Below are 17,625 nucleotides of genomic sequence, written 5' to 3' on the forward strand. Positions count from 1 at the left end.
CATTACCGCCAAGAAATCTGAAAAACATTTCCGTCATTTTTCCTTGCGTGTGACGCAAAATGTGATAACTTTAATTTAATATTCGTTTAAGGAAGTTATTCTTATAACTTTCATAAATATGATTGTACTCCGATACTTAAATTGCGTGTCATTTCGATTTTTGAGTTAATAATACGAAGTTAATAATTCGTTATACTCACAAAGATGCTGGCCATCTATCAAGAATCATAAAAAGAAAGACTGATTTTTAAAAAATAATTTATATGAGATAATGAGCATTTAGCTGGAATCCAATAAAGGTAAAAGCAATCTGAAAAAAAAAAAAAATTCTTTTACGTGCAACTCAAAACCTGATAAATTTTAATTTCAATTTTATCTTCATTAAACTAATTTATTTTTGTAACTTTCATAAATATAGTTTTACTCCAATACTTAAATTGTGAGCTACTTTGAATTTTGGGTTGAGTTAAAATGATTCATTAAAAAAAAAAAATTCTTTCAGATTACTGAGAATTTAGCTGGAATTCTTTAAATATCAAGCAATCTGAAAGAAATTTTCATGGTTTCCCGTTACGTGTATCTCAAAATATGATTGTTTTCTAAAACAAAATAAGAAAAAAAAACACATATTTAAAGGCAGCAATGCTTTAATATTTACATAAATTATAAGTTATTTTATCCTTATCTTTCTTCTTTGTTAGAGTAAGAGCATTTGATTATTTGCAATTCATTAGCAGAGTAGACAGTTATTTGCGGATAAAAAGAAATGATTTGGCAGATTTTGATATTTATATATATTGGGTGTACAAATAAGTTCCAGAAAGTTATGGAGAAATTGACTGGTGTATTAGTTATTTCGTAAGCATTACATAATTTATTTCGCGTAAAAATGTCACGTTTTGTGCCAAATAAGCTACATTTGCGGGAACTTTTGATTAATTTTTTTAATTTTAAGAAATCTGCAGCTGAGGCGCATCGAATGACTGGAGAAGCATATGGTGAGGATGCTTTAAGTGAGGGAAGTTGTTGTGAGTGGTTTCAGAACTCTTAAAAACGGGGAATATGACGTGGAAGAAAAGGAACGCAGTGGAAGTCCGAAATTGTACGAAGTCAAGGAATTGGAAGAATTATTAGAAGAAGATTCGTCCCAAACGCAAAAAGAACTTGCTCTTACATTACAAGTGACTAGCAAGCAATTTCACATCGCTTAAAATCGTTGGGAATGTTCCAAAGATAAGGAAGTTGGGTTCCATGCGAACTGAAGCCAAGAGACATTAAACGTCTATTTTGCATGAAAAATAATTTGCTCTTTGGAAAGACCTACACCACCCACCGTATTCGCCACACCTTGCCCCTTCAGATTACCCCCTTTTCCGGCCGATGGCACATGGTCTGTTGGAACAGAAATTTACATCATTTGAAAATACTGAAATTAAACAGAACCGAAACTTAATATAATTGCTCGTAATCTGAATGATCTCTGGTTTTAAAACTTCAATAAACAAACAAATAAATTTCAGGCAATATGCAAAATAATATACTGGTTTTCAGAAAAAAAAGAAAGAAGTAGAAAGGAAATTAAACTCTTTTTAAATGATCAACACTGATTACTTATTAACTATCACCACTGAATGTTTATGTACGGTGGCGATGTTAAAAAATGATACACATAACGATGCGAACTCCACTTTCATTCGTAAAGCGTTCTGCTAATAGCGTGTTGCTTTTTAAAACCCCCCTGGAAAAGTGAGAAGTTCTTATCCCCTGTATTAGTCCCTGGTAGTGACTACAAACTTTAGAAATGCAGTCACTAATTCACGACTTTTAGGAGACGAATTTTGTTGGAAACACCCATGTTGAAAACGATTTTGAATAAAAAAATTGGCTTATTTGAACATGAACAATCATTAAGAAATCGACAGCGAATAATCAGCTAGGAAATCATTAAATAATTGAAATTTTGTAAGTAGTTTTTTACTTTTTTATTTACTGAAATAAAGTTTATCGAAATTAACAAAGAGAATAATTCCGTTGAAATAACATCAATTTTTTTAGTGTACATTCACATTTAAAGAGTGGGTTTAACTGATAAATTAGCTAGTATTCGTAATGTCTAGCTTAAATATTAGTAAAACGTATTTCTTCTTATTACTCAGCATGAGGGGAGATTTGTATCAATGTGTGAAAGGAATCACAACGAATTACTGTTTTTTCTCGTATCGCACTACTCATTATACTACTTTTCTTCTTTTAAAAAAGAAAAAGTAGCACATTACACTATAAACTACATGAAAAAGTAGCAACTGCAGTAGTTTCGCTATTTGTAGCGTGCTTCCTCCTCATGTTTGAAGGCTGCGAGTATAGACGTCCTGATTGGTGAAATATCGTGCTCCGTGAAAAACTAGCTAATCAGGTTCTCGCTTTGCTTCTCTGAAATTTCATCTCAAAATTCTTTGCATGCAGTAAGAATGATAATTAAGCATTAACAGCTCTGCGTAATAGTTTGATGCAGTGAAATTTAGTCCTAAGTTTAAGTTTAAATGTGATGGAAATTGTCAGACAACTCAACTGTATAGGATTTTTTGTTTTCTTTTTTTTATGAAAAAAATCGACATTTGAAGTTTGTTGAAGAGAATTCAAATTTTGATCCCTTAATCTTGAAAAGTAAGTTTTTTTTTCTGAGCTAAATGTTCGATCTTATTGAAAAATATATCATAAATTGATGCCTAATGCGTTGACCACAAATTACTTTGTTTTAAAATTTAAAATATGACATTAGAGTCTTCCATTCCTGTAAGTCTCGGTCTCTTGCCGACTATTTACTGATTAAGATTTTATGTTTACTGTTTAAAGCTCTTTAATGTACATTGCAATCTCTTCTTTTTTAATTTTATACAGATTCTAATTTAAACATTATGCTTGTTCAGTATCAAATTTTATTATACATAAATGTAAGCTGCTTGTAAAATCAAACGACGCTATTTGTTAGTCATATGAATGAAAAGTAGATCGTTGTTTAATAATTATTGTTTGATTTTTGCTTTTCTACTGATTCTCTTCCCTATTTATTTTGTTTTCACACTTATCAAATCTATATATATACAGTTGGACTAGGAACAAATTGAGTACTGTAATTAGCCAAATTGACTCTAAATTATTTTGGTATTATTTGAAGCTTATATAGGCAACTTCATATTTGATTGCTTTTAAAAAATTTTTGAAATTTTCCAAATTTAAATAAAAGACCTAATTATTAATATTATTCTTAATATAAGGTGATACTGTTATGACAAATTAAACTAGGGTTAGTATTGCAATGTGTGTGTGGTTATTATGGCAATGTGATGGCATATAAAATTTAGTAATGTCTTTTTTTATGTTCTGAAATTCTTATAAAAGGCATAGTTTACATAATATATCTTATAGAAACAATGCTATTGAGCAATTATTAGATGTGCTTCTTTTAATTCAATATTTCTCATCAATCTTTTCAAAAGTGTGTCTAAGACGAAGTGTATCATAATTTTTAGAAATTGTGTATAACTAATGGCAAAAGTTATCGAATCTTTCATATCAAGTCCAGTGTGATGCCAATTCTTGAACTCTCATAATAATCCAGTACGGAAATAGTTTTTCCTTGCTTGATATCTTCATGAGTTAAACTGTATATAGAAACGTGGTATGAAAATTGGGAAAAATTCCGCATCATAAACTGTAATAGAATAATCACCAAGTCTAGGCAATTTCCCGGCAGTGCCCCGTGTAAAACTAAAAGAAAAAGACATCAACTAAAGAGACCAACTCGAAACGTTTAACTTGTAGCCATCTCCATGTTTTTTTAAAAACAAATTTACAAGATTAAAATCTATTTGGAGCCTTGGCGATTGTAGTCGGTGCAACAGTTCGGGATAAGGAAATATCTCCAGAAAATTAACTGTTCATATTTCAATTGCAGGCTTTATGATGTCACAAGGTTTTCATCACTGAAAAAAAGTGGATGAGATTTTCTCATCTTTTCCTGAAAACAGGCTTCATTTTGCATCTTAATAGCAAGGCACTAAAATGTAAAAAAGCATTGGCGATTGTAGTCATTGCAACAGATCGCGCTACGGAAATATCCCCTGAAAAATATTCGTTTATATTTCAATTGGAGTTATGATGTCACAAGTAGGACTGGGCGATATTAGAAATTATATATCGTGATATATCGTCAGTTTTGCATCGCGATATAGCGATGTATCGCGATATAGTATTTTTGAATTTCATTTACTTTAAGGCACAGAAAGTCAGATTTCTATCAAGACTTCATATGCATATTGATTTAAATCAATTTATTAGAAGTTTTATCCGAAAGGTTTTCAATAAATTAAAAGAAAGAAAAAAATAACCTAACAAATTTATTTACTTTGTAATTTAATTCCTTATGGGTGCCTTAAATTAGATTTCCGATAATTTTCACATTTAAAAATATAAAAAAAGTTTTGTCAGAAAATAAATAAAAAACTTATCTAATTAATGAAGAAACTTTTCTTTATAAATTCTTTTCAATAATAGATTGCGTTCAGAACAAGGTTACGACGGCGATCACGAAGTTAATCCCATTGAAAATAATCTACAAGAAACGATTTCAAATCGCGAAGGTGCGAAAACGAACATGTGATATAACGATATAAAGTCTCAAAAGTGATTCTGATTCTACCGCTCATCAGTCAAGGCCGTCTCAACATAACGAAACAATATCGTCTTCCACAGCGCGAGTCGGCATCGGAACGTAAGAGAAAGTCCTTGCGTGTATCGCTATATCGTTATATCGTCTTCTTCACTCGACGGCTTAAATCAGATTTCTGATGCATCGCTTGGAATGAAAGTTGCTGTATCGGTTTGTCGATATAGGCGTTAAATCGATATGTCGCGATATATCGATTTATAGCCCAGTCCTAGTCACAAGGTTTTCATCTCTGAAAAAAAAAAAAAAAATGGATGAGAATTTCTCATCCTTTCTTAAAAACAGGATGTAGTTTCTTCAAAATGCAAGTATTTCACATGATTTTAAACTAAAAAAACGTAGATAGCACTAAGTTTGTTGATCCATAATTTTTTAATTAAAAAATTGAAAACCTATGATAAATTTTTAATAACTTTTGTATGACTTATAAAGAAATATTTGATTCTTTAACTAAGTATAAAAAGTGTAAAAATTATAAGGTATAACAAATTACAATAGTCAGCCACTTCTGTTCAGTGCTTTTACTTTGTGAGGTTAATAATAAGTGACTAATGACTTTTATTTAGTTTAAGATTTTGTTTTTATTTTTTTAATTATATTTTAATCATCTTGGAGTTTCAGGCAATGGTCGTTCGTTGATGTAAGCGAAATGCAAATTGAGTTAGTATGGTGAACTTCTAGCATTTAAATGACACAGAGATTAAGTCTAGTAGTGAAAATTAATATATACTGTACTGTGAATTTTTCTGTAATAATACACTCCAATAGTAATGATATTCATGTAATATAGTTCATCTGACGTATGTCTCGGGCTCTGAGTAATCCTATATCTTGTCTTAGATAAAATTAAAAAAACATTGCAAACAAAAAATGTAAGTTAAAATTTTTTTTCATGTATCAATTAACTCTTAAGACTAGTGAAGTGGCCTTTTGTTGCCAATTCATTTTGATGAAATTTGATGTTTAAAAAATATAGATTTTTATGTTTAATTTTTATCAAACTCTATATTGATTCATACCACAGGGATGAGTTCAGTAAAAAACCAGAACAGCTAAAAAAAGAAAACCAAAAATGTTATGTGTAAAAAAACTGCAAATAATTTAAAAAATATCTAAATTTGAGTGAGAAAAAAAGTGTATGTATGAAGAATCCACAGAATGATATCAATGTTTTTATGAATAGGGATTTGGCTGAATACCAAATATGGAACAATATTGCAAAACTAGACATTTCAGTTTTCTTATTACTGTATTTTCTAGAAAAAAGTGAAGATTAAAGTCTAATAGAGACCCTCTTAAATGCATCCTCATAATAAAAATGTCTACACGCACATAGGTTTTTAGAAAAATAAAAAGCTAGATAAAAACCAAAACAAAATTCATTCTTAATTTTTAAACGATAGATTTAACACGAAAATCTTAACTTAAATTTTTCACCTTGCCATATTTTTAGAAAAAAGTATCCATGAAAAGATAATGTTCATGAGAAAATCTTTTTAAAAACTAGTGTCATGATAAAAATACTGATAAAAAGAAAAGTTAATAAAAAAATAAAGAGAGAAACGGAAAAAGAATTGTTCTTAGTTCTGAATTATAACTTTTGTGTTGAGAATCACAATATATTATGTTAGTACCTAGTTTACTGTACAGGAAAAAAGTGACGATAAAAAATAAAGTCTATTAGAAATGCTCTGTTAACATGCTTTAGTGTAGTTGAAACAGAAAAATAAACAAAAAAAAAAAAGTTCTCAATGTTTAAAAGAATAAGTGCTTTAAAAAGGACGAAATTGACTTGTCTGAATATAATTTAAAAAAGAAAAAATCAGCATTAAAAAACTCATAGTTCAGTATAAAGAAATCTAGTTTCAGTTTTTCAAATTTAGATTTTCTGTGTGTGTTTCCGAACATAAATTAACAAGTTTAAGAACTTAACTCGTAGAAACTATTTCTATGTATTGAAAAATAAAATTTTAGATTTTTCTTTATTAAATCTATTAATATTTACCCGAAAATAATTTTGGCAATAATAAGTTGCTAAATATTCGGCAAAAGGGCCGAATATTCATTACATCCGTAGTTTTAATAAAAATAATGATGTTAGTATTCTATTTATTTATTTGAATTGTGTGAATATGAATCTCAATGTGTTATTTTATGAATCTTAACATTTAATTTTATAATCTGATGGATACGAATCTCATACTAGATTTTGAAATCACATTAGTATGAATCTCGATGTTTGATTTTAAAATCGCATTAAAACAAACCTTAATGTTGATTTTAAAATCTTGTGAATACGAATTTAGATATTTGCTTTTTAGTCTTGTTAATACGGACGGGGTATTAACTCCTGGAAAGTCATTAGAAATCATAGAATTTCATGATTTTAACTATTTTTTTAAAAAAAAATCATGGAAAGTCATGGATTTAGGTCACTGAAAAATCTAATTTTTAAAATGGAAATTACCCCCCCTCCCTCCAAATTTTTAGGTGTTCTGAAAATCCCTACTCACTGTCATATTTTATTAAAATATAAAATGTTTTTTTCATGTTTTTAAAAATTATGGTGTTCTATCAAAAAATGAGAGAGAAACATCGTTTCTAGAGCAAACTTAACTATCTTTTAAACTTCTGTGATTTCAAAATTTTTGTTATTTTTTATTTTATCAATTTAAAATTCTAACTTAAGCAAGCCAGCCATTGCCAAAATTTTTTAATATTCCGAAATGAGAACTGAAAAATCAGGAGTATTTCTTTCCTTTCCAGTGAACAAGAAAAGTGTCTTTAGAATATAATTCTGCAGAGAAAAAGAAAACAAAAATTATTTGATTTTGTATTTTTTTCACTTATTTTATTGCTTCAACTCTTTCTTTACTCTGTTTTTTAAATTTAAAATCTATAGATTAATATGAAGATGCAGAGTATAACAGTTTTGGTTATACCTATCATTTCAATTAATGTTATTATAATGCATTTTATCGTTGTGTTTTTGTCAGAGAAAATAGTAACTTCATTAAGTCATGAAAAATTCTTGGAATTAGTCATGGAAAGTTTTGAATTGGAAAATCTAAAATGTAGCAGATACCCTCTACGAATCTTGATGTTTGATTTTATAATTGTGTGACCGAGAATCTCGATATTTGATTTATCACGTTAATACGAATCTTGATGTTTGACTTTAAAGTCTCGTGAATATGAATATGGTTGTTTGATTTTAAAGCCGTGTGAATATGAATCTGTATACTTTAGTTTCAAACAGGGTTCGTGATTTTTTTGATTTTTTTAAAAAAAATAAAAAAAATCGGATTATTTTGATTTAAATCGGATTTTTTTGATTTAAATCAGATTTTTTTGATTTTTATTTAAATACACTATAAGAGCTTTAATTTATGATCAAAAAAGCTTTATAAATGTTTAATCAAAATTAAATTAATATTAAAATTATATTATAACAATATTTTAGAAGCTCTAACTTACTAAAATAATTTTTCATTATAATGCATAGCGGCCATTTTGATACAAAGGCATGATTGAAATTAAAAGACAAGATAAAATAGATAATTTAAAGAATACTACTTTAACTAATAACACAAAGTTTCAATTAGCACAGTATAATTTTAATTTAAAATTGTGATCTCTTTTTTTTCTCATGATTTATAAAATGGCAAAATAAATGCAGCAGATTGTGTTTATAAATGTTGTTATTCATCAAAAAATAAATATTCAATCTATATATTTTTATGTTAAAATATTCATTTTTAATCCTTTATCAAAATAGATAAGTTAAGCTAAAAAACATTTTTAAAAAAATCTATGTACTCATGAATTTTTTTTCACAAAAGAAAATCTGATAATTTCAAAGATACCGTAAACATATTATGAGAAGAAAAATAAAAACCAGTTAATAACCCTACTGCTTCAAATAGACTTTGATAGGGAAGAATGACACTATATCAGGAAAAAAATATCTGAACTCAGCTTTTTTTTTTCCTTCTATTTTTGGCATATTAAGGTAATTTCTTTTTAATATAACCTCAAGCTTTAGAAATATAGAAATTTCCATCAATAAAATATAATGTAGATTTGAATTTCATGCTTTTTTAATCAAAAGGTAGAATTTTAATTAACATTTGCTTTTTGAAAAAAAAGCATCTTTATTTACTTTCTACAGCTATGCAAGTCTATATTAAGACAGCATTAAATATTTACTTTAATCTGTAGGTACTTTCAATGTTAAGAATCAAAAGATTTTTAAACATGTAATTTTAAATGTGTTCAACACACTCCAAGAAAGAAAGTAATTTCGTTAACTAAAATTAATTAATGCAGCAATTTAATTAAAATAAATTTTAAAACTAAGAAAAGAAAATAATAAAAGTATCAATAATTTAAAGCACTGTTTTTTAACTTTTAAAATCAATATAATACATATAAAAATCAGTTGATTTAAATCAATGATTTTTTTAAAAAAATCATTTGATTTTAATCATGATTTAAATCGTGATTTAAATCAAGCTGATTTAAATCAACGAACCCAGGTTTCAAATAGCGTGAGTTTGAATTTCGATGTTTAATTTTTAAGTCGCTTGAATACGAATCATAATATGACTTTTAAATCACAAGGAATACAAAAAATGTGGTATTTGATATAAAATCTGAAATGCGAATCTCGGCAATGATAATGACGATTTATTGTTTGTTTTTTACAATTTCCACATAGTTTTTATAATTTACATGTTTTAAATACAATAAGTATATGATTGAACAATTTTGAATGACACACTGGAGTGATAAATTTTGTAACACTCAACATTTTCATGTAAACTAGAAATAAGTTTGAACTTACCCTTGAAGGTTACCCTTGTGCCCAAGTCCAAGATATAGGCAAACCCATATAATATATACGACCACATGAACATCGTTTGCAGAAAATTTGTCACCATTACAGAAACTATTTTATATTAACTAAAAGAGGGAAAAAAATCTGCTTCTTCAAAGGTTTGTGTTATTCAAATTTCTTAGAAAAAAATTCATCTTTAAGCTCTTCCTACCATCATTGAAAACGCTATTTAAAATTACATATGTGATTTAAAATTTTCTGAGAAAAAATTATCCATAAAACATTAAAAGAGATGTCTATCAGAAACACTTTTTAATTAACAAGTTTTATTTTAAATTAACGAGTTTCAGAACTTAAATATGAATAAAAACTTTTTATAATAATGTATCATAAAAAATACAATTTTAGATTGTTCTTTATTAAAATTACCCCAAAGCATTCCGCTGTCAAAAATAATTTTCCAATTAATATGCTGCCGAATATTCGTTACATCCCCCTGTAATAATATTGCTTTAGCGTAGGGGTGCACAACCTGTGGCCCGCGGGCCAAATGCGGCTCTTCGACTACTGAAGTGCGGCCCGCGAGAGCTTCTAAACACAATAAATTTTTTTTAAGGAATGGCAATTTTTAATCGCACTTTCAAGTCATCACGTTTTGACACAATCAATTTTAACAGATTCTTTAGCAAATGTACGTTTAACGCGCTTTCTTTAAGCCGATTTTATCGTAAATATAAATGATTTTTGGTGCACTTTATTTGAGACGATTTATCTTAAATCTAAGTGATTTTTTATCTTTTTTTTTGCAATTCTTTCTTTTTTTCAAAAATTTTTTTCGACAGTTATTGCTATGCGTTCTGTAGTATAAATTTTTTTTTTTACCCAATTCTAATACGACATGCAGATTTTAAATCGTGCATTTGACACGGTTTTTTCTTGCTGAGTTCAGAATAAATATAAGTAATTTTTTTCCCCTATTATCTCTATACTTTTCCACATGATTTTGACGATCCTGTTAAACTATGATGTTATTACGACACTTGATTGTTAATCGCGCAATTAAATAATCACTTTTTGATACAGTATTTCGGTGCAATTTTATCGTAAATCCTAGTTATTTTTTTCGCAACGAATATGATTTGGTCGAATGTGGTAATGAATTGTAATTTGGTCAAAAACCAAATATTCGGCAAAAAGAAAGAAAAGAAAAATCGACTGAACGTCGTACACTTGGGGCCAAATAGCAAAATCTTTTAGCAGCATAGCAACACTGAAACTAAAATTTCAATGCCCAGAATAATATTTCCTGGAAAAACGTATTCATTAATTAACTCTAAAAAGTAAGGCCAATGAAGAACGATTTTGAAAATGTCGAAAAGCGAAACAGAGAACATAAAAATCAATCTCAATTTTTGAAAGAAAATTTTAAAGCTGAATATCTCAGTTTTCCAATTACCAGAAAAAGTCAAGAGAAAAGAATTATGTCAACAGAAATGCTTTTAAAAATTACTGTGTTATAATAAAAACGTCTGAAAAAAGTTTTTTTTGATGTAAAGAAAATAAAAAGTTAGAAAAAACGTTCTTAATTTTTTAAATGAAAATCTTATGCTGAAAATCGTAATTTAAATTTTTCTCATTGCCATAATTTTAGAAGAAAAAAAATTGCTATAAAATAAATTTCATTCGTAACTTTATTTCTAAAAAAAATGCTGAGTCATAATAAAAATGCCTAAAAAAGAAAAAACAAATTTTTCTTAGTTCCAGAAACAAAACTTTAATACTGATAATCACACTTTTCTATGTTACTGACTATTTATATTACAGTACAGGGAAAGAATGATAATAAATTAATAGTATGAGACGTTCTGTTAAAATGCTGGGTTATAATAAAAACAGCAAAAAAATGGGAAAAAATCCTTCTCAATTCTCAAAGTATCGAAAAACTGACAAAATTTACTTGTCCGATTATAATTTAAAAAAAAAGTAATATCTATAAAAATTCAAAAATAAAAAACACTTAAAAAATTCAAAAAAAAAAAACATTTCTAAAAAATATTCTGCCGACTGATCATTCATCCAACGGAATTTTTCACAGAAGGGCCAAATACTCGTTACATCCCTAATTTAAATGCAATGTTATTGCAACTTGAGAAATTCATAAAACTAGTGATCTGCGCCCCCTGCTCGCTGACGCTCGCCAACCCCCGAAAATTGCTACGCAATCTTATATGGTTTGGTTCGCAAACCAAGCTCGCTTCGCTCGCTACTAACTTGTGTACATTGCAAATGCACAAAATTCAAATAATACAAAACAATCATTCAAATCCATATAACAACTTTTTTTTAAAGAAAAAATTACATCTTTTTAGCAAATACTAAGTAATTAAAATAAATTTGAATTCAAATAAATGACATGTAATTCGTTAAACCTATTAGAAATGTGCTATATTATAAAATCTTAAGATAAAATTTCTAAAACTGGTATCTCTTTAAAAAGGTTAAAATTTTGACTATAATTAAGTCTATTAAAATTTAAAATAAGTGAATTGCAATGGAAAAACCTGCATAAACAAATAAATTCTAGTAAAACAAATAAATTCGTGATATAAATCAAAAATCGTCAAATAAATTCGTGAAAAAAAGCGCTTTCGACAAAATACTAAAATAGAGATCTACCCACAAAGACTACTCACTTCTGCCTTGCTTATGCTCTCTCTGGTTATTTCAGTTTCTGTTTTTTAAAGCGCTATATGTTGAGTCATCTCAGCTAGATTTAGCATGTGACATTTTTAGCGGCAATCATTGGTCGATTTTCTAGCGTTGCCATTCGGGGACTTGTAATAAGGCTTTTTTTTTTATCGCCGTGTAAGAGAAATATATATATAGATGCAGGAAAACGTGAATTTTTAAGCTGCTCACTGTTTGTAGTTTAGATTTCAATTTTTTGTTGCTTAGGTGATCTTTTTCAATAAAAAAAGGAAAATTTTTACGATATAAAAAAATCTAACAATTAATAAAATGAAATAATAAAGTACATTACAAAATAAGCATTGAATTTTATTTTCCTATACTATCACAGTTTTGTGTTTATTTTAGGCTTTTGTTTAAAACCTATACGTTTTCTTCAATTAAAATATTTAATTTGAATTTATGTTACTTAATTATGACTAAATTTTTTCCTACTTTTATTCTGTGGGCATTGCAGTTTTTTTTATTTATTAGAATTTACGAGGCGTATCCAGAAAGTAGGTTTCCCTCTATTTTTTTAAAAAAGAACTCATACTTTTAGGAACATATTTTTTAGCAACAAGTATAGCAATGTTTCAGCTATTTTTCAACATAGCAACATAGAATTGAGACACTTGTCGTATCCCGGGTTCAACTTTAGTATCCCTCTGTCGCAGAACTCTGCCGTCTGTGAATGGAACCATGTTGTGAAACAGTAAGCGCTGACCGTTACTGTGAAACACTGCGGAAATTGCGACGTGCCATTCAAAACAAAAGGGCGTGGAATGCTTACTGCAGGTGTTGTGCTCCTCCATGACAATGCTCTTTCACATACAGCTCGACGCACAGCAGCTGTTTTGACGAAATTTGGCTCGGAGTTGTTTGATCATCCACCCTACAGCCCTGATCTTGCTCCCAGCGATTTTCATGTTTTCTTGCACCTCAAGAAATTCCAGTCCTCCGGTGAGTGTTTTGGCAACGACGAAGAGCTGAAGACGTCTATCACACGCTGGTTCTATTTACAGGCGGCAGAGTTCTACAACAGAGGGATACAAAGGTTGATCCCACGATACGACAAGTGTCTCAATTCTGGTGGTGGCTATGTCGAAAAATAACTGAAGCATTGCTATACTTGTTGCCAATAAATATGTTCCTGAAAGTGTGAGTTCTTTTTTTTTTAAAAAAAAAGTAGGGAAACTTACTTTCTTGATGCGCCTCGTAATTCTAAAATAAATTTTCGTATTGCATGATATGATAAAAAAAGAAACATTTCTTTACTTCAATGTTTATTTATTTTGATAAATCTATTGTTCATATGATAAAAATAGCAATTTTTTTTTTGTAAAAAAAAAGTATAAGTCTTTTTATTTTTGAATGAATTCTAAAAATGGAACACCTTGAATTTTTTACAAATATATTACTAAGTTTATTGATAAAAAAATAGACCGCTAATGTTTAAATAAACATTACTACATTTGTCATTATCATGTCTTAATACAAGTGCGGCCCTTTGTTAGCCAACCTGCTGTGCAAGTGGCCCTTCACTCAAAAAGGTTGTGCACCCCTACTTTAGCGATACAAAATTTTTGAAAGATGTGCAGAAACTACTTATAAGTGTTGAAAAACACAATGGAAATGCAATGTAAATCAAAGTGAACCCAGCGTGTGGAAAATTATTTTAAAATCCAATGTAAAGTGTGGCATTTATGTATTGAAAATGTAATTTAAAAAAACCATGGAAAAATTGCAACAAAAGTGAATATATTGTCATGAATTCGGTGTATCCAATAGTGATAACTAATATTTGGTGCTTAAGTGACAATATTTTAAAATTATTGTCTTTTGGGGAACGACATGGATTTATGACAGAATTAAAGTGTCCGTTTTTTTAAAAAACTATAGCATATTGCTTATTAGGGTAGAATTAGTGTATTTTTCATAATTAGAGAATTTTGCTTATTTTGGAACCAATTACCTAAATTATGAAGCTTGTAAAATTATGAAGGTAATAATTTTCGAATGCAAGAAAAGAAAATATGTAACTTGATTCTCTCATACTGTCTATATCATAAAGTATTTTTAAATGATTCAAAAGTGCATTCATACTAAATTAAGCTAGATTTCACGTATTCAATTGAATACTAATTTGAGCAGAAAGTAAGAGAACAGGGAGCACTTTTAAGCTTAGTTATAGCATAGCCAGTATTTCTTTGGCGACAGAAAAACTAATTGAACTTACTTTTTAGATACGTCTCATATATGTATATACGCATACTAGCCTACACAAGGGTCAATTTAGAAACAGCAATAAAATTCCATGCTACTTAAAATAGATCTTTCACGAAATTCTGAACTCTGAAAACAATCATTGCATAAAATATACAGTAGGGAACCGATTATCCGGAACGATCAGGACCATCGATATTCCGGATAACTGATTTTTCCGGTTTTCTGAATTGCAACAAAAAGCCGTTTTTTTATAGTTAAACCCAACGAAAAAAAAAATTAAAAATAATCTTAAAAAGAAGAAAAAATGATGAAGTAATACATTAATGATTATTTCCAAAATGATGGTATGGTAAACATTTTTCAAAAAAGAACGAAAAATCCTAAAATCTTATGAGGAAAAAAGAAAATTTTTTTTTAAAAATGGCGGGGAAACTAATCAAATTTTGTTCCGGTTTTTTGGTTTTCCGGTTTTCTGATTTCCGGATAACGGGTTCTGTACTGTATATATATTTTAATTTGTATGATTAATATTACATTTTGTTAGCATCTTTAAAACTCATTTAGTTTTCATACCCTTGAAATTGTGCATTTTGTAAGGAAGAATAAGAAACACTTAGTTAAATGCGCTAGTTACAAAAAGTTACAAAAGATGTTATTTCCTTTCCCCCCCTCCCACCAGAAATTGAAAAGTTTTTACTATAGAAAGATGTTGCTATATGTAAATTAGCTTCAATATTGTAGTTAATTATAATATTTGTAAAATTCTTGAGAATTTCCTTCTTGTATGTGGTCATTTAGATTAATTATTGTGTTACTAACTTCATATCTTATTAATATCACATATTTTTTCATTTCTTTATTGTTCTTGATTTTTGGAGTTGTATGTATTTTGTAAATAAAAGCTTAAACTTTTTAAAAGTATATTAATATTTCATATTATGAAAACTATCTTTTGATATTGAGAATCAATATTTATTATTTATTATTATTTATTAAGTTTATTTATTTATTATTTATTAAGTTATAAATTTTATTTTGTAATTAATAGTCAAACATTTGATTTCAATTATTTGATCCTTGATTTGTATATTTATAATAAAAATAATTTCAATTAGAACATGCCTTCAAATTAGATTCTAAACATGACTTTGCTCTTCTGTTTTCTAAAACTATTCTTTACTTTACAAATGCCTGTTCATTTAAATTTTCTGTACTTAAAATTTCATATATTCATATACAAGTGTAGGTTTTTAGAAAATTATATTTCATTAAAATAATATTTTGTTTTGAACAAATTTAATTTTTACTGAACTCAAGGTGAAACTATCTTTTTCAAATTTCTAAAAATAAGACCTTAGACACGAAATCCTGCACTAAACGCTGAAATTGGCATAATTAAAGGAAACATGATAAATTGCTAGCTATAAAACTAAAAATGCGATAAATACTTTATCCCATAAAATAGTGTAATCTTGAAATAGATTTTTGGATTTCTAATTAGGTTTTTGATATTTAATTTTCTCTCTGTGTCTTATCTAATCTAACTAAACAATTAAGTTTCAATGTGGTTTTCTTCCAACTAAATTTTTAAATTCATCATTCAGTTTTTAATGCTCATTTAATTAATATTTTGTTCAATTCAAGATCAATTTTGTAAATTTAAATTAATTGCAGACTTTTTTTAATAATGACCATTTCCTCTTGAATTCTTTCTACTGCCTGTTTTAAATTTTGATTTGTGACTTATTTTGCATATTCAGTCAGAATTTTTGCTTCTATAGCTCTATTTGGATACTTAATCATTCTGCATTCTTATTTTCTGAACACTCAGATATGTTGGTTAACATTTTCTAACTATTAAGAATCGCTTATTTTTTAGACATTAAACTAGGCTTTTTCATGAAAATACTGTCTATAAGTTATATTGAGTGATATAAGCCAAATAGATGCTTATCTCATAATTTAAACTGAAATTTATTACAAGAGCTTATTAAATTTACGTTAGTAATGAAACCATTTTTTCAAATTTTTGGTTAAATTTCAAAATTTTCCTAATGCTAAGTAAATTTTAAAAATACATTTAAATCATTTATCACCTAATTCTATATTTAACAAAAAATCAATTAAGAAAGAGTTAGATTACTACACATCATCCATTAAAAAAAATCAATATTTTTATTTGCTTAATACTTAAAAATACCTTTTTAAGTTGGAGTTTAGTGGAAAAATATTGGGATATTAAGTAAATAAATTAATTTTAAAGCTTTAAAATAATTATTCATATTAAATCTAAGATCGGTATGATTTAAACACTACATTATGTGAAATAATTTATTAGATATTGTAGCATTGAAAGAATATTTTTTTTCCTATGTAGGTTATAAAAAGGACTATGAATAATAATCACGGTTATGGTGGTTTTCCCGCTTCCAATTCCAGTTTCCAATCATTTTCATCTCAGTATGCATCAACTCCCACTAATAATAACACCCGTTTTCAAAGACCAAGATTTGCATATGCTGGCCCTCCCTCGTATCCTCGTCCGAGATCATCTGCTAGCAAACCTAATCCTGACCCTTATGACAGTTTTCAAAGTTTTAATAGTGAATATGACTCAAACAAAAATAGCTCCGCAGATTACTCCCATGGATACGGTGATAGTATGAGTATGAGAAATAACTTTGGAGATACTAGTTTACATATGAATGATTCTTTAACTATGAACCAGTCTAGAAATTCTTTTGATGATTCTAGTTCTTATGTTACATGCAGTGAATCGTTTTATCAATCACCCCTGCGACCAGACTATTCTAATTACGATAATAAAAATGTATCGTTTGGTCCAGCAGACAGAGGGGGACGTGGCACATTTTCTAATAATAATGCTTTAAGACAGCAAGATACTTATTCAAATACAAATGTTGGAGGGTCAGCATTATTTAATAATAATCCTGTTGGAATATCACCTCCAAACTCTGTTTTTCGAGGATTAACTGGAACTTTTGCTACCAGCACTAAAGGACCTCTTATTGGAAATACCAGAGGGCGAGGAACATTTGGTCAGAATAGAGGATATGCTAGAGGAGGCTTTCAAAAGTAAGTT

The 17,625-nt window shown here is 28.2% G+C and overlaps 1 protein-coding gene across 2 annotated transcripts in view; it reads left to right on the forward strand.

The window, feature by feature from the left end:
* The first annotated feature begins 2,528 nt into the window (after positions 1-2,528).
* The window catches only part of LOC107453324 (uncharacterized), a 38,309-nt gene continuing 23,212 nt past the window's right edge, over positions 2,529-17,625 (forward strand). The window contains exons 1-2 of one of the 2 annotated variants that reach the window (XM_071177501.2): positions 2,529-2,664; positions 16,900-17,618. In XM_071177501.2, coding sequence (XP_071033602.2) covers positions 16,915-17,618 — 704 coding nt within the window. In that variant the 5' untranslated portion in view covers positions 2,529-2,664; positions 16,900-16,914. Of the gene's footprint in view, positions 2,665-2,754; positions 2,794-16,899; positions 17,619-17,625 lie in introns of those variants that run through there. The other variant, XM_071177500.2, reaches the window with a different exon arrangement.

Source organism: Parasteatoda tepidariorum, chromosome 2 (genome assembly GCF_982258835.1).
Source record: "Parasteatoda tepidariorum strain Cologne lab strain chromosome 2, Ptep-v5.0, whole genome shotgun sequence".
Taxonomy (NCBI): Eukaryota; Metazoa; Arthropoda; class Arachnida; order Araneae; family Theridiidae; genus Parasteatoda; species Parasteatoda tepidariorum.